Below are 26,408 nucleotides of genomic sequence, written 5' to 3'. Positions count from 1 at the left end.
AGAACCGCTGACCAGCAATGAGACAACAATTCCTGACCCTGAGCTACCGTGTAGGCCAGCCTGCAGCCGTCCATCCAACCTCACTCTCCGAACTGCCTGCTGCCGGATACCCGTAACTGTCTCCCAGCTTCAACTCTGTCGCAGAAGCTGCAAAGTGGCCTGAAACCGACAAGCACCAGGTACATAGTGGTTCTATCTCCCTGGTCCTTCTCTGAAGTCCCTTAGTGACATGTTGCTACCCATTGCTGCCTTTCGGCTAAAATCGAGTATCCTTGAACTTTTGTGATTATGTACTATACCGACTACCCACCTGTCAGTATCCAGAGTGCATCTCTTTTCCTTCTTTGAAACTGTCTGTCCTATGCATTCCTTTACAGGGTGGGTTGTATTGTGCAGTGTGCTAGAACTGTCTGTTGTGATAATAATAAAGTAGATATGTGTTGTAAGGGAGGCATGGTATTAACAGTAAGACAGGCGCAAGTGACCACAGTTCAAGGGTGTTTATTGAACTTTCACAAGGGTAAGATAAACGCCTATTTAAACCTAAATATACAGATGGGAGCAAGCTAAAACCATCAAATAATAATGATGCAGTCCTCGTGGAGTCTTGTCAAATAAAAAGGGCCTATACTAAAAGAAACTATTGCCAATCCTTACTATTAATTTACAAATAATGTGGATGAAGTTAATTAAAAGGAAAAAAGTGTTCACAAAATGGTGTCAGGATGGTTGGGCCGTTGGCCTCCCTTCCCCAGGTTTTCGGTACGGGGCAAGGTGGATCACTCAAGCCAAGCACACACTTTGGTTTCGATGGCACGAGGATACAGTTCTATAATCACACTTCAAGACCTCCTGTGTCCAAATCTTTTTGCTTCTTGTAAGTCTCTTGACTCAGAGGGCCTGGTGTACACAAAACAACATATAAACAATCTTTTCTCCCGTGGATCCCCCTCAGCCGGGCTCAGATCCCTTTCAAAACAAAAGTTCAACATTGGATCCCCCTCCTCCAGGCTCAGATTCCCGGGATCCCCTTATACAAGCTCAGATCCCTTTAAACTCAAAAAGGTCCACATTGGGATCCCCCTCTTCTGGGTTCAGATCCCTTTGTTCAGTAATGTCAGAGAGTTCTTTCGCGGGTGACTGACAGTTCACCCTAGACCCCCCTCAGCCAGGCTGAGATCCCTTTCATTCAATCAATTAGTCTCCCTACTCCCCGCCAGTTAGCGCCATGATGCCCTTGGGCGAACATGCGCTCTATAAATAATGAAAACATAACATAACATATCGAAGACTTTTGAATGTGCACAGGATTTAGCAAGACCCGTTGCATGACCACTTTGAACTCAGTATTCCTTTTCTCACATTTGACATCAGAAAATTTAGAATGATCGCCCACGTGGTGCCGGACCACTCTGTGCACGGTATCTTTTCTCCCAAAGTTCAATTACTTCTTTAGTTCCAATTATTCTTGCGTTGCTCATCGCCAATACCTCACACACTGTTCTGTTCATACAAAGTTGCCACTTGCAACCTTGGTTCAAAACACAGGCCGGTTTGGTATCAGTCCCTCCAACTCACCGACTGTGCTGTCTTTTCTGACGCTGCTTTGTTGTAGGAGCCAAGGACAGTACCACGGCGGCAATCTCTCCTCCCTGCCTTGGTTATCGACGTAGGAGTGCCCTGGGTACCTCCGATACACTGTGCAGGTTTGATCAGCCTTAGTTCCTGGTGTTTGGTTTCTTACTTTCCAAGGCTCATGAAAATAACGGTCTTTAGAGGTCACAGGTACTTCCCTCCTTGCGACTCTCTCCGGTCTCACCGTCTTTCTCCTTGTATTAAACTACCATCTTGGAACAGCTGTTTCCTTGTGTGGTTTGCCCCACTCAGAGTGTGCTTTCGTGCTCCACCTTTTATCCGTGTGGGGAAGCGTGATGTAAGTCAAGTGTGTATAGTAATTCCGTAATTGCCTGACCTTGCCTGTCCATGGTGTTGGGACATGTCAGGTATACGGCTCAGGTATACGGATCTGGTGTTAGTCCGTTGTTGCTCACGGTGAACTGTCCGTGAGAAAGTGTTTGTGTCAGCAAAGGTGGGGGGGTTGAATTTTTAGGTATCCTACCTGGTAGGATGGGGAAACGTTGTTATTGGGAAGGGAATACTGCGTCTCACCCTCCAGTGTCTCACTTCCACTACCTAAGGACCCCCTCATCCAGATGATGCTCCAGCACTGGTCCACCCACAGGAAGTGGATCCAAAAGCGATGGCCGTGTCCTGGCCACCTGGATGACAGATCCCCGGGGACTAGCGGGTGAGACACCTTCAGGTTTCTCACAGTGTATACAACCTTGACTGGACCGTCCCTTTTATCATTGGGGAATAATTGTATCTTCGCTGTGTTGTGACTAACCAACGATCCACGTCCTTTCAGAGATAAGCATGCCATTCCGTCCACATTACCTAAATTGGACAAGGAGGTTTATAATTTTCTTGTGTTTCCAGTCTGTTCAGATCCTTTCTGGTGAACTAGAGGTGTGGGGCTGATTGATGGCTTAGAAACCAATATTCATCCCAGAACGACTGGTGGCCTAGAAGTTGATTTGTCACAGTCGTCCACAATGAGTTGGTAAGAGAAGCCAAAAGAGGAGATTACTGCACCAAGAGCAGAGGTGTAGAGTGTAAAGAGGAGCGGACGCAAGATAGAGCCTTGTTTAACCTAAATAGTTAGAAGAGTGAGTTGAGAGGTGTTCTTGCTCCAGGAGACAGAGAATTGGTGAGTTGCAATGTAGGATTCAATACAGACAAGGGCTTGATCACGAATCCAAAGAAGAAAGAAAGTATCAAGCCAATCAGAGTGATTGACAGTGTCAAAGGCAGCAGACAGGTCAAGGGGAATTAGGAAAGAGGATAGGTTGGAGTGCTTATCAGATACAATGAAGTTGAGCACCATCATGAGAGCAGTTTCCGTGGAGTGACAGGGGTGGAAACCTGATTGTAGGGTGTCTCAACGGTTGTGGATGTCTACAGAATTGGTAAGACGGTTGAACACAACCCTTTCAAGCATTTTGAGTAGTGTGGAAGGAGAGACACAGGGGGAATGTTAGCCGGTAGGTTCGGGTCAGCCCCTTGCTTTTTTAGGAGCGGGATGATCATGGTTGTTTTGAAAACAGAGGGAAAGCAAGCAGAGTTGAAGAACAGGTTGAAGAGTTCTGCGAGGTGAGAGGCTACTAAAGGGGAAATAGGCTTGACTAGCTGAGGAGCAAGAGTGTCTGATGGTGTGCAAGAGGGGTTAGCCTTCATCAGTAGAGCTAGCACTTTGTCAGTAGTAGTGTGACTAAAGTGGGAGATAAAGGCAGAGGATGATGGTAGAGATAGCACTTCATCAGTAGGGAGTGTGAGGAGGATCAGGAGACATCTCTCATTTAGGAAATGTCCTACCTTTTGGGAGGATAGCTCAGGGGCAACGCTCTCACCTTGGAAGCAAGACGATGCAGACCAACACAGGTTCGATTCCCGGGTAACACAGGTTCGATCCCCGGGTCCGGGCTTAGAAACCTCTGGGTATTAAGCGTGTTATAAATAACCAATTATAATTATACCTTAATTCATTTGTAGTACGCACCCGGCTGGTGTATGTTATTGGGAATGGCGTCCTTGTTGATTCTGTCTGCACCAACACAGCTTCTAGGCTAAAAGGACTTAACGCCACCACAATTTCAGCATGTGTTGTCAAAAAAGGCCATGGCTCCGTCAGTCGTTAAGGCAGTTACTTGAAAAGCTTGTTCCTAAAGTGCCTTCTAAAACCATGCTGAGATTTTCTTAGTGGGTTTGTGTAGTGGGTCCAAAATGGTGGAGAAATATGGGCTGAACTTGCCACAATAGGTCACCATACCCAGAAAACTGGGCACCTCCGCCATTGGGACCTTTTCACCTTTTTGAGATCTGGAGAGAGACCTGACCCCTGGAAGGCATATCCGAATGAGCCCAGCTTGGTCTTTAGGAATTAACATGTGTCGCTGTTGTGGGTTAGTCCATGTTCCTGGTGCCTAGAGAGGAGGCTGACGACTGTTTGAGGTGTTCAACTTTCGATTTTGCATGTATGAGAATGTTGTGGCAAGGCCAGCCAGGAATCAGCAGATGGTATGTTGGAACACCAATTCCACTGACAACATCACATGCCAAAGCTGAGCTTATTGTAATGGAATAGCGCCTATAGGTGAGGAAAGCTCTAATGTGCAGTGAATCATCATATAAAAGGAGCTCATGGTACCCAGCAATGTGGTCCAACATTGTGACGAAACTGGCTCCATTTAGGTCACCCAGGTGTCATCAATAGTAGGTGTTCGTAGTCGAACGAGCCCACAGAATTCCGAGCGCCAAACCAATCCCAGGCGCAAGCCCTCGGCCGATTATTGCAAAACTATTAAATTATAAAGATAGAGATGCGATACTCAAGGCAGCCAGAGAAAAAGGGAAAATTCAATATGACGGAGACTCAATTCAATTTTTCCCAGATTTCTCCCCTTCCGTTCAAACACTGAGGCGCTCCTTCATGACAGTTAAGAGAAGGCTGCAAGACAATCAGATACAATACTCAATGCTCTACCCAGCAAAGCTTCGCATTCAACATGATGGGAAAGCACTCTTCTTCCACTCGCCTGAGGAAGCCAGCGACTACCTGGATCACGCCGGCTGCAGATCCGCCGCTAATAACTCCAGACCGCAGCGTGAACACCAAAGACGCAGAGAACCGCCATAACGTTCAACCCAGACACCCAAAGAAACAGAATCCATATCCTAGGTAACAAGACATAAACCTAATACCGCAGAGACTAACTCCTAGTGCAAAGGAGAGCCACCCTTCCCTCTCGGGAGGCACAAGTGCCCCAAGCACAGCAACCTGTTCAGTTTAGTTATGAAAAGGGAACCTTGCGGGTCAGTTGGGGGTTACCCGCGTGTGGGAGGGAAGTCACAGTTACCATACCACCTCCAGTTGAGGTGTACATCCTCACCCCTGTTTAGCCGTAGGAAACGGCCAAGTTTTGCGCCACCAGTTCCACGCCGTCCTCCGACCCTGAGCCCCCTCCGCTCACCACCACCTCTATCTCACCGTCCATCCATTGAACCTCCAGGCAGGACCAAAAGGAACAAAAAACGAATCAAAATGGTCCCCGATCAGTTCTATTCAAAATCATAACCTGGAATATAAGAGGAGGCAACATCCCATCCAAAACCAGGAAAATCCTCCAGTACCTTAGAAGACATGAAGTCGACGTTGCCATGCTTCAAGAAACTCACTTACTCCCAGAGAAGGATCACCAGTGGGCCAAGAGCTGGGGGTGCCATAGATACTTCTCATCGTACTCATCTTACTCCAGAGGAGTAGCGATCTTAATACAAAAAAGGATCAGCTTTCGGCTAGTCCACACCACAAAAGACACCGAAGGGAGAACTCTTCTAGTGAGCGGCATTATAGCAGGTCAGAGAATCACCTTTGTTAACTCCTATGCACCGAACATAGACGGCCCGACAACTTCGGCTGGGTATTTTCCCGTCTACCATCTCATGAACCAGCGACTATAATCTGGGGCGGAGATATGAATACAGTGATGGATCCGGTGAGAGACAGATCTAGAGCAACCCCACAATCTCCATCCAAAGCCAGCCTCCAAATAAAAGAAATCTGCAAAGCATTCAATCTGAAAGACGCATGGAGAATGTCTAAAGGGGAGCTGCGTGAATATACTTTCCACTCCGCCGTACACAACTCGAGTTCCAGGATCGACTATCTGTTCACCTCTGTGAACGGCCCATGGACGGGCGACCCATGTGATATCCATCCAAGAACTCTCTCAGACCACTCCCCGGTGACTCTCGTGCTAAACCCAGCATGCCCCAACCCCCCTCTACAGCGGTGGCGCTTCAAAACCGGCTCGATGCGAGACGAGGTGTTCGCTGCCGAACTAAGAGAAGAGATTGCGGTGTTCCTCGAAGTCAACACAGGTTCCGTAGCCTCACCCAGCACACTGTGGGAAACTCTAAAGTGTTTCGTCAGAGGGGTCTGCCACGCTAAAGAAAACGGCATATTGAAACTTATACGACGAGAGCTGACAATTTGTGAAGGGAAACTAAAACAACTCGAACTTCAGCGCGTGAGCGCAACCAACCCGAACATACCAGTCGCTCTGAGAGAAGAGCTACAAAAATTCAATAGCGCAGCAGATCGAGAAGTGAAATTTTTAAACCGCAACAGCCTAATCAGACAATACGGCGAGGGTCAAAGACCGGGCGCCCTCCTGGCAAACCTGGTCAAGGCACACAATAAACTAGCGCCAATAGAAAGGATTCGGACCAGGCAGGGACACTTCGTCCACACTGACGAAGACATAGCAGAGGAATTCAGGCTCTTCTATCAAGACCTATACAGCAACAGCCACAACAACGACCCACAAGTCTCGTTGGAATACCTCGAAGACGCAGAGTTATACTGGGTCGAGCACTCCCTGCGGGAACCACTGAACGACCTAATCACACAAGAGGAGATCACAGAAGCCATCAAATCCCTCCCTAGCTCAAAAGCTCCTGGCCCAGATGGCCTAACAGGAGAGTTTTACAAAGCCTTCGCCACCACCCTCGCCCCCCTCCTGGCGACAGTATATGCCGAAGCACTAGAAAAGGAGACTCTCCCCCATTCCTCCCGTGAGGCCAACGTCATCCTCCTGCATAAACCAGGCAAGCCACCAGAGGATTGTGCGTCGTACAGGCCCATCTCCCTCCTCAACCTCGACAACAAAATACTCGCAAAGGTGCTTGCCAACAGGCTACTACCATTGATGCCCACCCTCGTCCTAGCAGACCAAGCAGGCTTCATTCCTGGCCGCAACATGACCTTCGGCATCAGGAGGCTGTTCAGCGTCATTGAAGCACTAGACCCCTCAACTCAAGCAATAGCGGTCCTCCTCGACGCTGAAAAGGCATTCGACTCGGTGGAATGGCCATTTATGTTCGCTGTACTCACCAGAATGGGTCTGGGAGCCCGCTTTGTCAAACTAGTTTCGTTATTATACAACGAGCCACGCTCCAACATCATTATAGGCACGGCAAAATCGGCTCCAGTGATACTCCAGCGGGGCACCAGACAAGGCTGTCCACTTTCAGCATTGATCTTCGCCCTGGTGATGGAACCGCTGGCCTCCATCCTAAGAGAACATCGACAACAAAGAGGACTTGTTATTGGACCACACAAGCTCATAATATCCCTCTACGCGGACGACGTGGTCCTGTTCGTCCGCAATCCCGAAGAGAACCTGAACCCGGTCATGAGCGAAGTAATCAAATTTGGAACAGCCTCTGGCCTGAAAATCAATCAGTCAAAGTCCATCATCTTCCCGCTGACTCCAGCCACCAAACCCTTTGTAGATGACTTCCAATTCACATGGAAAACTTCCAATGTCCGCTACCTGGGAATCCAAATGTCCTTGAACTATCATGAGGTGTTCCGTGACAATTACGAAGAGGTGACCAAGTCCCTCCAGGAAAGAGTGACAAGATGGAAGACCCTGCCACTAACGCACTAAGCGATCCTACCAGATTTCCCAAGACAGCCACGGACCTGGCAATTACTTCACAACGCCATTCAAGCGCAAGGTGAAGGCAAGCTAGTGTCACAAATCTACAAAGCCATTATTACCGATACATCATCTAAACTCGGCCAAGCAAAGACCAGATGGGAAAGAGCCCTGCACAGTACAATACCAGAGGAAGACTGGACTTTCATCTTGAAGCAGACTCAAAAAATCGCCCTCAACACACGCTTTAAACTAATCCACTTCAACTTTCTACACCAGACCTACTATACACCTGCGAAAGCGAACAAACATCACCCTGAAACAGCTGCGAAATGTGAGAGATGTGGGGAACATTCTGCAGACTTCGTCCATTTGGCATGGGACTGCCCCGAAATAACACCATTCTGGAATCAAGTCTTGGAGACAACAGCAGCAATAGTGGGTGAGGCGATACAGCCGAGCCAGACTGCGGCATTGCTGGGTATGACGAGGCTGCTCGCTGCCCCGACAAGGAAACTGACAGGTCTTCTGTTGATACTGGCCCGGAGGAGAGTGGCCATGTCCTGGGGCCGAGGCCCCCCTCCATCGTTCAGCGCCTGGCGCAAAGATATCCTTTACTGCCAGGATGTGGAAACAGACTTTGTCAAGCTACTTCCCCTACATGCCCGGCCTCCAGACATCTGGGGACCGTTGATAACATTCTTGCTAAGAGAATCGGAGGAGGTCTTTACCAGCCAACCAGTTGCCTCAGACACAAGAGAAGGATCTCAGTGAAGGCACAGGACTAGCAGCACTATCTCCATGCTACATCGACCTGGAAACAAGACAGCACGAACAGTAGAATCATGGGCCGAGCGAGGGGGTGGGGAGGGGAGCGGTGGGAGGAGGACAGGTGTGTGGGACACGGCGCAGAGTTAAGTCCACCCTAATGTGGGTGTGTATTTGTTATTATGTCTTTATAGGATAATACAAAAACCAAAAATAAAGGTTTTAAAAAAAAAAAATCAATAGTAGGTGTGACGAGGGGGTCTCTTCAGATGGTCTTGTAATGAAAGCATGTTTCCATGCATATCCTGACAATGGGAGAATGCTTGCACAATGGAAGGGGCAGCGGGATGGTATCTTGTACTCTCTCCAGTGTCTTCTGTCAACAGTTTATCAGTTTATCAAACTCCTTCTCCACCAGAGACTGTAAGCGTAAGGGAACTATCTGGTGCTTCAGGGCCACTGGGGGTATCATTTATGTGCAGTCGGCTAGGGTGGCTATTCAGACATCTGATATCATTGAATAGGGCCTTCTATCTCAGGAGTAAGCCAGAAACATTCTCAACACACACACCCAATTAAATGTTGACTACTTCATACATGCCAACCTTCCCGATTTAGGCGGGAGACTCACGATTTTTCAGTGTAAAATATTGCTATGTTTCATGTTCTCCGGTCTAAAATAATTATTTCCCCAATGCATTCCCATGGGCAATTTGTTGACTCCCGATTTTTCTGACGAAAACTCCCTCCCAGGTATGTCGGAATGCTGGCATGTATGCTACTTTAAGGATATAATCTTTATCACAGCCCATGAGAGTGCCCTTGCCGACTTTTGTAAAGTAGAACTTGGACTTGATCTATCTTTCATTATACTTTCCATCTAAGGCACCTTTTTGAGGAATAGGGGTTGGGCCGACAAACATGAAGACGCAGACCTTTGTGGGATTCAAATTAGCAAAGTGTACTTTTGACATGATATTAATGGTGACCCCTCTTTCAATTACATACATGCCAACCCTCCCGATTTAGGCAGGAGACTCGCGATTTTTCAGTTAAAAATATTGCTATTTTTCACGTTCTCCCGCCTAAAATAAATCTTTGGCCAATGCATTCCAATGGCAAAATCTTTGTCTCACGGTTTTTCGGACGTAATCTCCCGCACAGGTGGGTTGAAATGTTGGCATGTATGCAATTAGTACCATTGTGTCCTTCCTTTGGATGTTCATGGTGCTTCTTGGTTGTTGACACTGTCTCAAGCTTTCACTATAATACTAATCTAATTCAATCAAGTAAATAAAAAAATAATAATACTGATATGGGGAACACTTCTTCTTTGTCACCTTTTGTACCCCCATCTTCACAGTCCACTTGGGGAAGCATGCCACCACAGGCTGCAGCAGTAGGAGGCTAGGAAGAAGAACAAGAGATCTGGCTCTGCCCCCAACTTAATGTCACATTTGTGATTTACATAATATTGCATTCAACAAGATTTAAACAGCTATTCTTTAGCCAGATCGACTCACTTTTGACTCTTAGAATTTCTGACCCCTGTGACCTGTAGATTCAACATGCAAAAGTTCTAAACAGAAGACCATTACCTCCATTACCTAAGACGTTCAACGGCCTACAAGGAGTGTGAAGCTGTATTTCTCCCTAGCAAGACTGAAATGTGTAAGCATGTAAAATAAATGTAACAGCTAGCATAGCTGTCAACTCGCATGCTTTTGACGGGTGTCACCCGCCTTGTAAAGAGCGGAGTCACCCGCCAAGCCTCCTGCTCGCCCATTAATTTCAATGGGCTCTCAACCGCCAAAAACAAAATTGGGTGTTTTCACCCGCCTTTGTGACACAAATGGTTGAGAGCTATGAGCTAGACACATAAAATATTTCAAGTTAAATGATTTGTATCGAAAATGTTGTAAGCAAGGTTACATATGGGTGAATTAACAATTTGATAGTATAGGATAGTTTATTGAATGCAGTGTAACAGCCAATGATAAATATTAATATGTATATTCTTAGATCAAATACTTATACTACCAATATTAATTAAAATTGCTAAAGTAATTTGATTTCATTTCGTGGACACAATCTTTGACTGATGGTGATGTCTGTCTTCTATTTCTATTTTCCTCTCTTCGTGCTCCCCGTGGTGTCTCTCTTCTATGTTCATGAACGTTGCAGCTCTACCGCAGTCCGTCTTTACTGCCCATGGCCGGAACTTCCGCTTCCGGTCTCTGTGCGGCCTAGCTGGGCCCGGAGCCGGGGGCTGCGGTGTCAGCCCCAGAGGATGTCATCGGAGGGGCTGGCGGCGCACGTCTTCCGCGCTGCCTCGGAGGGACGCGTGTTGACGCTGGCCGCTCTGCTGCTGCACCGGTCGGAGCGCGAGAGCCGCGAGCTCCTGTCGCAGGTGAGCGCGGGCGGCGGGCAGCGCAGCACCCCGCTCATCATCGCCGCCAGGAACGGCCACAGCAAAGTGGTGCGGCTCCTTCTCGAGCACTACCGCGTGGACACGCAGCAGAGCGGCACCGTGCGCTTCGACGGGTAAGCGAGCGCTTGGCGCTAGATGCGAAGGTTTCCCGGGGAGGGTGGTGGGCATGCAGGCTTTTTGGGGGGAATGTGGGGGTAAAGTCCATGAGGTGGATGAGGTCACTCCTATCCCTTGCGATCTTGGTCAAAACTCTTCTCAGAACGTGTCATCAGTAGCAGTGCCTTTCTTGACAATTTGGCAACCAAAAAAGTGATGGGTGGAAGGTTTTGAATGTATCTGAACTACTGGCACTCCTCGGGGCAACCTTCCACACTACTGTTTAGCCCGTCTGCGCCATTGCAAGGGGGTCCAGTGTATGCAAAGCAAGTCAGCTACTGCCCCCAATGGTAGCAGCCCAGCCAGAACTGCTTGGCCAGGTCCCCTCTGCATGGAAACACAAGCAACCCCAGACATGTTTCAGCCTTGTTGGGCTTCATCAGAGGGTTGCACTCTATGGATCTAAGCTGAAGTGGACTGCGGATGCCCAACTGTACCAAAACATGTCTGGGCTTGCTTGTGTTTCTGTGCAGAGGGGACCTGTCCTAGCAGTTGGGGCTGGGCTGCACATGGGCAATGAAAACAGTGGTGTGGAAGGTTATGTGAGTGGAGGTGACACAAAACTAGTGGTACTCGGGCTGGATCCACAAATGAGGGGAGGGAGTGAGGTGCAGAAGAAGCAAAATGCTCCCCCTTTTTGTATTCTTGCTGCCTAAAGTATGCTTTGAAAGCCCCAAATTCCCACACTTGCATGTGTCCATGCAGTCATATTTGAAAATGATTGGAGAAATACCCGATAACCATGTCCGCATCGTTGTAGCCCCCCCCCCCACCACCAATAACATATCGAAATCCAACTCCTTCACTGAAGCAGCACAGTTTACATAATGGAATGAATGTACACATCATATGTACATACTCCATACAGACCCCTATCTCTTCAGATCTGCACACATCATCTCAACAAAGCAACCAGGTCAGGTCCCATAGGTGCTCTTGCAGTTCCCTGGGGTTCTTCGCATCTAAGCCTCTGCAAACTTTGTTCAGGATCTCTTGTTTCTTGCAGTTTCTGCATGGCTGCGTTTGACTAATGGGAAAATAATAAAAGCAATGCCAGTATGTATGTGTGTCTGTCCTCTTAACTGTAGAACTGTACGCTCGTGTTCTTCGTGTATTCAAGCGCGTGTTTGTGTCCTGAAGTGCGGATGGCACACGTGCCTCATGTCTAACGCTGCTATGTTGTGTCTGTAACGATGTCCGCAACATGGCTTAGTACAGGCTGTCAATAGGTGTTATTGATCACGTCTGTGGCTCTTTGTCCACGTTGGGGTAGATTCGCACCACATATTACCACATATTACTACATATTAGACAATCTATATGTTTACTCTGCACTATGTTCCGAGTATGCATTCTGATTGTACCTCAATGTTCAATTGTAAATATCTATGTAATCTACTTGCTATGTAACCTTTGTTTCAAGACATGCGCCCGGTAGCCTTCGGGCCTGGTTTGCGCTATACAAATAAAATAAATACAAAATACACCTGGTCCGTGGGGCTGGCTGAGGGGATATTTCTCGACATACTTGTCATGCGATCAGTCCGAAATAGATGACTGCAGTGTTTCCCGGCCTCCTTCCGTGTCATGAATTTCGTAGGAGGTGGAAGTAGGCTTCCCCGTCCCTCTGGTCGGCCTGTCAACCACATCCATATGACAGCCCTTTTGCTCTGGACTGCCACATCTTTATTATTCCTCCAAGGTGCCCATAGTAGTTTGTGTGGTCATCGAGCGACAATTGCATGTAGCAGCACACTCCTTCGGGGTTGCACCAGACCCACTTCCCTTCATAGTACTTTGGATCGAATGGGTTGTCCAGCTTCATGGATCCTGTTGTGAATAGTTGGCATTGTGCAATTCTTTCTCTGAGTTTGTCTCTTTCCTCAACAATCTCGTCCTTTGCTCCCCCATGTTTACATTCATCCTGTTCTGCATTTGGCCATGAAGATTTTGATCCCACAAATTGCTGCTGCCAACTCAAGAGCTCCCGGTCTCACCTACAGTCTGCCAGCAATGATGGCATCCATGACCATAGGTATGCTGAGCAACTCTTGTTCTTCCCGGTTCCCCTTCCCCCGTCTTCCATCTTGGCATGCATCCGTGCCCGTTGTGCCCCTGCATCTGATAGTGTCACGTTATCTTCGTTGTTGGCAGGAATGAATGTGCAACAGGAACTCCCTATTTTTGCGCAAACTCCTTCTTCCATAGCCGTGAGGAGATCCAGAACATACCTATTCTGGAGAGCCACCAACCTTGTTGCTCTGAGCTCCTTCTTTATTGCGTTGAACCCATTCACTGTTGAATTAATTGTTACCATAAGCTCCCAGCGAGTGATCTGTAATCACTTGGCATTTGTGTACGATGCAAAGAACATTTGTGTCCTGCTGAACAGCCTGTTTTCTGCTGGAATCTCGTCCATTGCTGCTTCTGATGCCCCATAGAAGTAATTTCCGCCTCTTTACTTGGCTGTCTGTGCCACCTCGCCAAACCTCTTTTTCTTTTTGTTGTTGTCCATTTTCGGGAAGTCATCAGGCTTTACACCCTTTTTCGGCACAGCCAGCGAAGACATGTTGACGTGTACCAATGAGTGAACTCCTCCCCAGTTAAGTGGCAGCTTCTTGTATGCCTTTGATCCGCAAGCCAATCGGCACAGCTGTTCCCGTCTTCATAGCCGCGAGTTGTTCAATTGTTTTGCACCACATTCTCACCAGCTTCAACTCTGCCATTGTCCTGATAACAGTGTTGGTGTCTTTAGAGGTATTTTCAGCATCAGACCAGCTTTGTTCTCTGCCCATGTTAGCAACTTTGCACTTCTCCAGCCTTTGTTCACTGACTGTCCAATGCTTTGCTCCCCACTACTCCATCCTGCCATCCATCATTTGTGAATACTTGACCATACACTAGTATCTGTGGTCTTTCCCCAACATCCCGGTTCTCCTCCTTTCTCCCTTACTCTCCTCTGGGGATATGGCGGTTCCTTCAAGGTGATGGTCTTCTTTTCTCCCTTCTCAGGCCAGTCGGTTATGTAATGTAACCTTCATCTAACTGCCAATAATTGTTGATCGTGTCCAATGTTTTTATCTAATTATCTTTATATGGGAATGTTCCCTTGGACATCAATCTCAGCGTGGCTGTCTTCCCATGAAATCGTCTGAGTTTGCACCATCGAGAGATACATCAGGCATTGTGATCTTGCTGCAGGTATTTCAGTGGCTATGAACGTTCTGGAGGCCCTCGTTGTGTAGGGGATCAAATAGCAGACCTAACATGTGTCCCCGGTAGTTTCCTTACCTACTTTTGTCATGTGTTTGGGCCACATGTTAGACACCCAAGCGGTGTTGGTGAGATGTCAAATCCCTTCATGTCTGTGTCAACACTGCGCTTGCCTCTCCTTAACCTATGAGCAGTGTTTTCACACCCACCTGACATGGGTCGGTCAGCTTGCTTGGGGAATGTTATTAGAGGATACATTGGTAGCAGTAACAATATATGATTGCCAGAATACGAACCCCATCAACCCACTGGGAAGTAATAGACGCATCATAATGAGAATGTTCTTTGTTTCCCATATTTCCACTGACTCTGCTTGATCCTTGCAGCCTGAAGATACAGCTGCCTACCTGAAATGCCTTACTTTGTTAGCATTGTAAAACACTCTTAAGCCCTGCGGACCAGATAGTCACTGGTGTCAAAGGCAAACACCTCTTCCCACAGTCTCCTTACGGATGGGTATCTTAGAGTAGCAAATACTGGGGGTTCACCGGGCTCACGCTGGGGGTAGGTTTGGACCAGATACTCTATAAATGCACATAGGAGAAAAGATGGATAGAATGTCCGAATTGACAAGATGGACGAAAGGCTCCAGGCAGTCGAGTACAACCAGTCCTCCCTCGAAACACTAGAAACTCAAACTTGAAGCTAGTGGAACTGGAAAGAAGGGAGGGGTAGGTGACCCTAAAGATGGATGACTTTGAAAATCGTGAGAGGAGGAACAACACCAGACTTTTCGGAAGGCGGGATAATCGGAGCAGCGCCTAAGGAGGATCATCCATGAGGCTGTTACGGTGCTGTTGGGAGACAGGAACCCTGAGAAGCCTAAAATTGACAGGGTTCACAGCTCATGAGTGGTGGGGAGAGGGCCAGGCGCGGTTTCACAACTACACGGACTGACAACAAATCCTGGAAAAGGCAAGTGTCGGGGCTCAGTGCCCTGGGCAACGCGAAAATTGTGATCTACCAGGGCCTGTCTTTGCTTAAACTGACAAAAGGACGTGTGAATTCTGGGGTGGGGGTCGGGCAAATTTAGAGTTTACGGAAGGGAAATTGGTCAGGGGGGCGGGCTTTAACATGGTATTAGACCCATTGAGGGGCCGCAAGAGAATGGTAGGACAGCCAATAACAAAGATGAAGGTGGGTGGATCAGAGCGATTTTAAACAAACGAATGAGGTCTTATGCCTGTGACACTCCCTGGCACCCCCACTGGAGGGTGATGGGCCATATACCTTCTTCTAGCGGTACATGGCATTTTGTACATAGATCCGATTCTGGTAGACTCGACCCTGAAGGTGCAAGTCGTGGATTCCCATGTCACTCCAATACCATGGTCAGACCACAATATGGTTAGAGTAACGATGGAGGACAGTGGGCCCGGGGGGGGGCGGTTCATGATTTTCTTCTAAATGAGAGTAGCAGGAGACGCTGGTGGGAATCAAGGAGTCTTCCTCTTGAATGACATTGGGAAGTTGGGGGTCATCAGTCTGAGGGGTTTGGGGGGGTAGGGGGCTTTACGGCTACCATTTGAGGGGTCCTAATAAGGATAGGGTCGAAAAAGGGGGGGAGAAAGACGGGGTGCTCAGTCGGAAAATATCAGACACAGCTTGGGGGTTCCCAGGGGAAATGTATATCTCCGACGGAGGCGAAGGCGCTCCGAAAGTATAAAACGCAATTGAAGGCCAGTATGACACAGGACACAGAAGAAAAACCTCCTGTTTCTGACACAGAAGTATCATGAGAAAGGGGACCGGCCTGATAAGATCTTAGCATGGAGGCTGAGGGAGGAGAGGGAGCGGAAACTATTGGAGTAATAAAAACTGAGGTGGGAGAAGCAGTCTACGACTCTAGAAGCATTGGTAACAAATTTGCAAAGTACTACAGTACTCTATATTCTTCGAAGTGGAGTGGGCATGATGCACAGATAAACTAATTTTTGGGGGGTCTGCCCCTACCGGGACTCCCCAAAGAATTGTGGAGAACCCCGAGCGCCCTAGAGGAGGTCCTACTGGATATCAGGGGGGTGAAATTGGAATCCGCTCTGGGGGATGATGGCTTCTCGATGACGTTTTACAAACATGTCCCTGCTGGACCCACACCCGTTGAAGGTATTCAATGCACACCAACTCAATCCTCTCCTGTTAACCTCTATATGACCACTCTACCTAGAATCATCTCCAGGCACAACATCTTCTATTACAACTACGCTGATCATACCCAAATGATCCTAAGAATTTCCAAGTCATGCGCCAATCACCACCCTGACCATGAAGCTTGTCTCTGCGATATTGACCGATAGATGACAATAAACCACCACCTTTTGAACCTTGATAAAACTGAAATCATGGGGTACAGCAATACTGCCCTTCTGCTATACCTGCTGCCATGCCCCACCCCCTCTGTCCCCCGAACCATCTCTTCCCACCACCAATATAGTGAAACGCCTAGGCTGCACTATGGACTGAGGCCTAACCCTCTCCCGTCAGATCAACCGTGTCAAAATACTGTCGCTACCACCTCAATCCGCATACCCTACCTCTCCTACCCGAACAGACTTGCTGCAGTTGTGTCTATTGTGATGTCAAGACTGGACTATGCCAACTCCCTATACCTAAACAGCGCCTCTCCCTGGGTCAAAGAGACCACATCTCACCAGCTCTTCAAACCCTCCACTGGCTCCCAGTCGGATAAAGGGCCACCATCAAGACCCTATGCATCACTCACCGAGTAGTTCACAAGACCGGCCCAAACTACCTACAAGAATAAAACCCTACTTACCATCTCACACCTAAGATCAAGCACTGGCCTCCTTCTAGTGATTCCAATCTCAGGGTCGGAGGATCCACCTTCTCAACCATAGCCCCAACTCTGCGCAACTCACTCCCCCCACATATTCGACGCACTAAGACCATATGACCTTCCACAGAACTCTAAAACGTGTCTCTTTCCGGAATACCGACCATGACCATCTGAGGCGACTGAGTTCTTTCAACCCGATAACAAATGCTCCATGAAATCCCGAGCAGTGACGTCACTGAATACGCATATTCATTCACTATTAATTTATTTATTGTGATTAGTTCAATCAAGGACTTTAAACAAAACAATCAATGTTCAATCAATCCACAGTCAGTCTTCACAATTAAGATAACATTAAAATATACATATGGACACATATAATGCATATTGATTTCCCAAACAAATTAAGGTCCAAAATTAGTTTTCAGTTTCTCATTGATATATCCAATATATCGGCAAGATAAACGGATTACAATACAGTCCAGTAGATATTCGGGGGGTTAGAGGGGGACTCATTAGTTTCCTTTACACATACTCGGACAGTTCAAATCATCAAACACGCCAAGTAATACATTAGCATTTGTTCCCAAAATGTCATTACCGGCTATCCAAGCTGCATCCCACCGAACTTCTCAATTCTTGCCACCATTCATACATCTAGCATGTCACTGTCCATTCACTACTAATGTAATCGTGCCAGGTGTATCAATCATACCATGTGTGATGTCATAATTACCTCATAGCTTTTAAGAAAGGGACGTCATGAAAATGGTCCCCCCCTCATTCAACCCCCAGAGGTTGCACCTTCCGCCACACACGTAAGAGAGCTATCTGCATTTAAGCAGTAATCCCAGAGGGAGTCTGAGGGTATCCCCTTCATGGCCGTGTACCAGGTCCCCCAGCTTACACATGCGTCCCAATTTAATGCACTTGGTAAGCACGTGCCTGACCGTTTCTGGCTTATCTATGGCACCACAAATGCAACAGTATCTATTCTCTGTCGAAGGCCCCAAACGGGGTCCTGTTATTGATCGTACCGGCAATTGATTGGTGCTCAATTTCAACATGAAAGTCCTTCTAGCCGGATCGGGGCAAAGGAGCAAGTAGGGTTGCGTTTTCCTATAACGATGAATCACGTGGGACTTTGCTTCATATCCTTTTAGTTTAGCCAGATGTGTGTAATTCCTACACCAATCCCACGTATTCGTTTCCCCCATCACCCTCCCCCCCCCCCCCCCCCCCCAAAAATTTAAGTGGATATAAGGTGTACCTTTACCAAAATCGTGACGTCAGTTTATCTCATCGAATAGCTGCTCATTAAGTGTCCCAAAATTGTATCCCCTATATACTCTTATCCAATTCATGGTTCCTACCAACTGCTGCTAGGAGCTCACAGATCGGACTAGAATGAGCCTTTAAATAAAAGCACCTTCTTTCCCCGGCACGCCATGCCCCCCAAAGATGTAAGTCCTAGTTTGAGGCGCAAATATTCCATGGAACAGGAAGGGCCCAGGCCCAACATAGCACACCAGAAGAGTCGCTCCAATTTATTTAGCCAGGAAAAATCCTGCATGGCAAGTGCCTCAAATCCATACAACTATGGCATGACGCATTGTTTATACAGCAGGATGATCCCAAGTAGGGAGAGGCCTGCATGGTCTCCAGCAAACTTGCGTGTCTGGAGCGTTGACTGCTTCGCTCTTCTGTTTTTTTTTCTTCTAATTATGAGCTCGTAATCACTGAACTCCAGTCACAAATAAGGATAAGACATGGCACACTCGATGGTTCCAATCAACGTGTTCATTCTATTATTCCTATTGCCAGAGTTTCTAGTAACCAGCATAAAGCTAGTCTTTTCGAGATTTATAGTAAGCACAAGTTCGTGGGCATAGTTGGAGAGCTCGTTGAGCAAGATCTTCATGCCCTTAAAGGTGCGGTCAAACAGGACCAAATTGTCTGCGTACAACATACCCACCACAGAAAGATTGCATATCCTCGGTGGGAAGTTGGTTACTCCAAGTAGACGAGGGAGGAGATCCGCAATATACCGATTATATAGCCGAGGAGCCGCAACACAGCCCATGTTTTACTCTCATATTAATTGGAATAGGGTCTGTGACTCTGCCCCCGGTCCAACCATACTCTGGCACTGTTATTTCTATGAAGGAGAGCTAAGATGTGTACAAATGTGGCAAGTTAAGGCCCGTAGCTTAGCGCATAGGATGTCCCTATTGACCTGGTCGAACGCACTTCTAAAATCCACAAAGGCGCTTTTAGAAGTGTCCTTTATGCTAAAGGACAATGTATAACCCTGATCTGCCCTACATTGTAGGTTTCAATTGTTTTTACAGAGTTTGGGTGTGCTTGGGGCTCATGTTGACCTAGGCCAATTCTCAACAGTGACTTTACTCATCTTAATGTTTAAAGGGTTAAAATACGATCAGTGGCCTGTGTTCTTGTGGGAACGCCAGACCTCCGGAGCCACAGCAGCCGATTACACTGTATTGTGTGACCAAAATATTAGTGTGAAGTCTGGTCGTCAAGAGCCACTGGTAACTAGAGCTGGGCATTCTCTCGTAAGTTTTCGCAACTACCAGCTGCGCTGCTCATCAAAGTGTGGATTAATGGAGTATTGTGGTGCCTCTTATTTGCCACTAATTCTTTCCATTTTGCAGCCTGGCTATCCACATATTGTCGCTCTGTTCTCCACGTGCCCTCAAACGGAGAGGACTTTGCAACACATTAAACCTTTTTTATACTGACAATGATGTAATTTACAATGATTCCATACCAGACTAAGTTGTGCCCCCCACCATTATCAGTCTGCAATCAATTTGGTGGCAACGTGGGCTTTTAGGTTGCGAGTGTCATGTTTTAAAAGTTGGCAGAAATAAGGTTCAAAGAACCATTGTGCGCCGTTGCTTGAATTTTTTTTTTTTTTACATAGAAGAGGAGAGTCTTATTCAGTCTATTCCCGCTTAGGCACATTGGTCTTGTTCTCCTGTATTCATTGATCTCTGCTCCTTAAAGTGCAGGTTCATCTCTGTGTTTGTATTCTATAAGATTGGGCAGTCGTCTAGCCGGGTATTTCTTCAACCATACAAAGAGCCTACTGTTCTAATCTTCATATTCAGCATGGTATTTCACAGATCATGTTAGTTTTATAATCAGGTGTTTCACAAAAAGTTATGAATTAATGATCCATTTGTCTTTTCAGTTACGTCATTGATGGAGCCACAGCTCTCTGGTGTGCTGCAGGAGCCGGACACTTTGAAGTAGTGAAGCTGCTGGTTAGCCATGGGGCTAACGTGAACCACACTACCGTTACAAACTCTACTCCTCTGAGAGCTGCTTGCTTTGATGGCAGGCTTGACATAGTCAAGTACCTTGTGGAGAATAATGCCAACATTAGCATTGCCAACAAATATGATAACACTTGCCTTATGATTGCGGCATACAAGGGGCACACTGATGTGGTCCAATACCTCCTGGAGCAGAATGCAGATCCCAACTGCAAAGCTCACTGTGGCGCTACTGCCCTGCACTTTGCAGCTGAAGCTGGGCACTTGGAAATTGTCAGGGAGCTGGTGCGCTGCAAAGCAGCCATGGTTACGAATGGCCATGGCATGACCCCCCTGAAAGTTGCTGCAGAGAGCTGTAAGGCAGATGTGGTGGAGTTGCTGCTTTCTCATGCTGACTGCGACACACACAGCAGGATTGAGGCACTGGAACTCCTTGGAGCCTCGTTTGCAAATGATCGGGAGAATTATGACATCATGAAGACCTACCAGTACCTCTACTTGGCTATGCTTGAAAGATATAGAGACTCCAGTAACATCCTCTTGAAAGAAGTCCTTCCTCCCATAGAGGCCTACGGGAGGAGAACTGAATGTCGCACTCCCAAGGATCTAGATGCAATAAGGCACGACACAGATGCATTGCACATGGAAGGCCTTCTAGTTAGGGAACGGATTCTGGGCTCTGATAACATAGATGTTTCACATCCCATTATTTATCGCGGTGCTGTCTATGCAGACAACATGGAGTTTGAGCACTGTATAAAGCTTTGGCTTCATGCGTTGCACTTGAGACAGAAAGGGAATCGAAATACGCATAAGGATCTCTTAAGGTTTGCTCAAGTGTTCTCCCAGATGATCCACTTAAATGAGCCTGTCAAAGCTAAGGATATTGAAAGTGTATTAAGGTGCAGTGTCTTGGAAATCGAAAGGGGAATGGCTAGAATCAAGAACCCTCAAGACACAGACCTGCACACTGCCCTTGACAACTATGAATGCAATATTTTTACCTTCCTCTACCTGGTCTGCATCTCCACCAAGACTCGTTGTGGCGATGATGAGCAGTCCAGAATCAACAAGCAAATTTATAACTTAATTCAACTGGATCCCCGCACACGGGATAAATCCAGCCTGTTGCACCTCGCTGTCAACTGCAGCACGCCGGTTGATGACTTTCACACAAATGATGTATGCAGCTTCCCCAATGCACTTGTCACTAAACTCCTTCTGGATTGTGGTGCTGATGTTAATGCTGTGGACAGTGATGGGAATAGCCCCCTTCACTTGATCGTACAGTACAACCGACCCATCAGTGACTTCTTGACTTTGCACGCCATCATTATCAGCCTTGTGGAAGCTGGGGCGCACACAGATATGACAAACAAACAGAAAAAAACGCCTTTGGACAAAAGCACCACAGGGGTGTCTGAGATTTTACTTAAAACACAAATGAAGCTGAGCTTAAAGTGCCTGGCTGCCAGGGCGGTACGGTTGTATGACCTTACTTACCAGAACCAGATACCCAGAGTCCTTGAAGAATTTGTTGAGTTTCACTAGTGTTGCTGCTGGATTCGATCTTTTTTTAATGCGGTGCTGTAAAGTAAAGGTGACCAAAGCCATTTGTCTGTTCTCTTAACTAATTTTATAACCCCTCTCCCCATTGTCTTCAGGGTTGGGCTGAAGAATGAATTCTTTTTAAATTGACTGATTTTTCTATCATTAATTTTCTACATTACTGTTGAAATATGAGGAATATGACGGATCCAATACGATCGTGTGGTAAAAACATTGGCTGCATGTTTAAGGAAAATTAAGGCACTAACCAACAAGAAGGCAGCTCAAATGCTTGATAACATAATGTCTTCAAATTAAATTGGCAGCCAAGACCTTTTAAGAAATTGTAAAAGGATTAAAAGTTTACAGCTTTGTGCAAAATGTGAGATTTCGTTCTGCAGGATATTTTTAAATTTCAGTAAATCACGCCAACATGTTTTCTGAAGTTGATTGTCCTTTCCATTTCTAAGGGTGCTAGGTCAACCTGCCCCCAACTTGGCCAGGGTCTAATTGCTAGGAGGTGTTCACTGCATGTACCACAATACAAAATGATTTACGAATTCAATGCTAGCCCTGTTTAAAGGTTAAGGCCGGCCTAGCAACCAATTAGATGAAGTATCTGGTTTGTTTTTACCACACTTTTAAGCTCCGATTAGTCACCTTTTTTAAAAAAAAGTTTTTGTTTTAATATGTACGGCATGTTTATACGAAGCGTTACACATATAACCTATTTGGTACAAAATCAAAGTAATATTAACATGACGACAATCGAAGATATATGCCAAGGTTCATTAAATCAAAACGTGCCTCCCACCCCAATTAATTGACCCCTTTTCCAAAACCTATCATTGGTTTTCACAAATATATAAATTTTTGGGGACGTTTTGGAAATCATTTTTCTGTGATGAATATTGTGCAATACGCACTTCCTCTGGCATTTATCGTGCTCCTAATGAGGGTACCTTCTTTTTCAAGTTAGGGAGTTGGGGGGGGGGGGGGTGTCCTGTAAAGTGATGTGTGGTGAAGCTCCAGTGTTTGTTGTAAATGGTTACCTGTGTTTCCAGTCTCTTGTGTTAAACAAACCCCCCCTCTTTATCTGACTGAGCAATGTCATGACGGTGTGTGACTTCCCCAAAATTCTACTGTAAAAACTGCGCACATTTGGATGCGATTTTCAACAAAAAAATACCTGCTATGCGCTCCTCCAAACCAGACATTTTGGGGGAAATTAATTTAACGGCTCAAAAGTGAGTAAGAAAACCGTTCGGCAGTAAATTTTCCCCATGCAGAAAACAGTTGCTTTGCTTGAACACGCGTAGCGTGAACATAGCGAGATATGCACTAAGCAAAGAACAATGTGGGCACCAAGCGATGTCATGTGCCTTTTGTTGGTGTGGAGAAAAACCATAAAGTATTTTTAAAATAATTTGATGGAGAAGGGGGTGTCCTAGCCCCAAAAACATTTAAATCTCCTGTTGTGCATATCATCCGTGATACTTTTAAGAAATGAAAACGTGCAATGTTTCCCTTAATGTAAGCAGTTCCCACAATCTTATGGAAAGCCAAAAAAGGAGAGGTTCTCAAATTAATATTTGGAGGAGGGAAATTGGTGGTTTCGTATCTGGGTATAGGTTTGGAGGGATGGGAAAGGGCCCCAAGTGTAGTGTAATAGTTCGATGTAGGCTGGGGAACCCTTTTTTTTTTCAAAGCCAGTTTCATCTTACCAGTGGGGGAAAAATGTCCCAAAAGATACTACAGCGAAGTCGAGAAAATGGGTAATCGGAGAGGGCGATGGACTTTCAAATTGTCAGGCAGTGATTGGAAAACAATACAAGAAAGCAGCACATGAGGAAATTCCTGGGCAAAACAGAACGGCTGGGGTGGCGTTGTAGAAGTTTGGAAGGGGCCATCGTCCATGGCTGGGAGTAGATCTAGTTAGTAAGTTGCCTGTGTGGAAGTGTTATGGGCCTTTATCTTTTTTTTAATAGAGACACTGGCCAGTTTCCAAAACCAAAGGACGTTGGGATCCGGTTAGTAACTAGGTGCAGTGGATCAGCCCTAGCCACGGCCAGTCTGCATCGTCTTTTTAAAAATAAGTGAGACAGCAGGGTGAGAGACCACATCCCAAGGCCATACCCAATGCAGAGAAGATATGGCTTAACGAATACCTTGAAATGCAGTGAAAAAACTTGAGTTAATACAATACAGAGTTGTCCTGTTCAGTGCAACAAAACCGATGAAATTAAGTGGTTATGGGAACGAGATTACCCCGTCCCCTCATTCAGCCCATGAGCAGACACTTTACTGCACAACTGGGATTAACAATGAGATACAAACTTGCAGTGGACTAATCAGATCTACATCATAACTGGCATTGAAAGTCTGCATTTCTTGGCCTTATTTGTCATGTTATTGCTCAACAGATTAACGTCAAATATGAACTGCATAGAAATGCTGCGCCAAGCACTGCTGCCCTTTTAGCACTAGATTGGCTGTTTTCTATTTGCTCTTATAGTAGTTTTCTACTTCTCCCAAATGGTGTTGGTGTTCATTGAAACCTACTTCTGCTGTAGCTTTACTGAGTGCATGCAGCTGTCGGTTTTAGAACTATTGGGCTTATTGTTCTTGATGCGCGTCATGACTGGGATATGTTTGTGGTATTGTCCGTTATCTGACAAAGGCTGTTCTCTTTATTCTTGCCTGTTTCCGAACCACACCTTCCAAAGGTGTGCGCTCCGATGATTTCTCAGTGATCACAAATGATTTCTTGATCCCTATGATTGAATCTTATTTTATTTTTTAATGATGCAATTGTGACCTCTATATTTCATCACTGAATTAATTGCAGCAAAATTTTAAGTCTTGTCCGTGCACCCCTTAAATCTTTGTATTATATATGGATAATTTCCTTCTCAAATCCTCTTCTGTGTGTTTCCGAGTGAAGAGCTGCCTATTGGCCTATTGGAGGATATGCTTAGCAACATTCAATTTATCTTGGAACAGCTGTGACAGAGCTTTTCCTTTAGTCCTCATCAGCCATGAACTGCGTTATTGTAACATTAGCAGGATACAACCATACAAATGCAGTTGGGCGTGTCACTTTTTTGTTTGGTCTCGTTCTCTCTTAGATGTTTGTGCTCTGCTTTTTTTCTTCCTCACTCTTTATTTTTGCCTGCTTCCCAATGCTGTTTATTGGAGTTAATTTATTTATTTTGACACTTGTTAAGCGCACCAAGCCCAAGGCATCTGGGTGCTGGTTACATACAAGTGATGGTTGCAGTGGTTTCAGTCATTGCATATTTACATTTGGTTCTATCAAGTGACAGGTCCGGTTATAGGTCACAGTTTAGGTCACAGGATTGCATACCATTTTAGGTCAGTGTTACTGCACACGGTTACATCAAGCCAGATATTTGGCAGATCAGAAAGTCGTAGGGTGTAGATTACAAGATTGAATGAGACATAGAGGATAAGGTTGCATCCTGTGAAAGCATTCATCTACAGCTTGAGTTTCTAGTGTCCTTGGCAGAAGAGCCAAGTTTTGAGGCCTTTCACAGGGATGGCTCTGATCTTAGTGCTTAGGGCATGGAGTTCCATTGTTTGGCTGCTCTCACCGGGACGCTACAACCACCCGCTCTTTGGCGCCTGTATGGTATGATATGGCATTTATAACTCACCTATACGCAAGTGTTTCAAGGTGCGACGAGGCAAGGGAGGGGAACAAAGGGAGGACAGACAACAATCCTACTAGGCCAGGTATCGTTCAGATCGTGCAAGTGTATGGGAAGTGACAGTGCAGTACATAGGAATAGATGATAATAGTAACAGTGACGGCCAGCAGGTGGCAAGTGCAAGGCTAAGTGCAGACATCAGGTGTCAAGTGCTGGTATGGGGACTGAAGGGATACAGAGACAGTCTCCCAAGTGCGGAGGTTGCCAGGCAGGCAGTGCAGGTGTGTGTGACTGGTGGGGGGGGGGCCTGGCCCAAGATCAGAGGGGTGTCCAGGTAACCAGTGCAGTTCCGGTTACAGCCAGTTGGTGAACAGGGGGGAGGAGGCGAAAAAGCAGAAGCAAAGAGGTTTTGGGGTGCTTCCAGAACTGGAGATGGTTCTCCTCAAGTTTAAGGGAGGCAGGGAAGCTGTTCCATAAGGAGGCCCCAGCTGAAGTGGGAGATCTACCACCAACTTGGAGAAGCGACTGACCCTGAGGGAGTTCGAGGCGGATGAACGAAGAGCTCGAGAAGGAAGAGAGCTGAAGGTATTGAGGCCCTGCGCCCCAGAAGGCCTTGTGGATAATGCATTGGGTTTTTAACTTAATCCTCGCAGCCACTGGGAGCAAGGGCAGAGAATTCAGTCTTGGGGAGATATGATCTCTGGGCTTGAGGCCTAGGACAAGTCTCAGTCCTGTTCTGGATGAGTTGCAAAGGGCGGATTTAGAAATAGGCTGTTACAGTAATCCAGCCTAGAGAGAACCAGGGCTCTGCAGGCAGTGAGCTTCTGGGGGAAAAAGAGGAAAGGACGAATATCTCTGAGGAGGTGCAGCTGGTAGTGTGACCTCTCAGAGACATCA

The 26,408-nt window shown here is 46.6% G+C and overlaps 1 protein-coding gene across 1 annotated transcript; it reads left to right on the top strand.

Moving 5' to 3' along the window:
- The first annotated feature begins 10,505 nt into the window (after nucleotides 1-10,505).
- FEM1B (fem-1 homolog B) lies at nucleotides 10,506-22,285 on the top strand. Its single transcript, XM_069625116.1, has 2 exons — nucleotides 10,506-10,877; nucleotides 20,208-22,285. The coding sequence occupies exons 1-2, from the start codon at nucleotides 10,624-10,626 to the stop codon at nucleotides 21,841-21,843; spliced, it is 1,890 nt and encodes a 629-aa protein (XP_069481217.1). The 5' UTR covers nucleotides 10,506-10,623; the 3' UTR covers nucleotides 21,844-22,285.
- Nucleotides 22,286-26,408: the final 4,123 nt, after the last annotated feature.

Source organism: Ambystoma mexicanum, chromosome 11 (genome assembly GCF_040938575.1).
Source record: "Ambystoma mexicanum isolate Mex_15411 chromosome 11, UKY_AmexF1_1, whole genome shotgun sequence".
Taxonomy (NCBI): domain Eukaryota; kingdom Metazoa; phylum Chordata; class Amphibia; order Caudata; family Ambystomatidae; genus Ambystoma; species Ambystoma mexicanum.
This window is presented reverse-complemented; position numbering and strand designations above follow the sequence as displayed.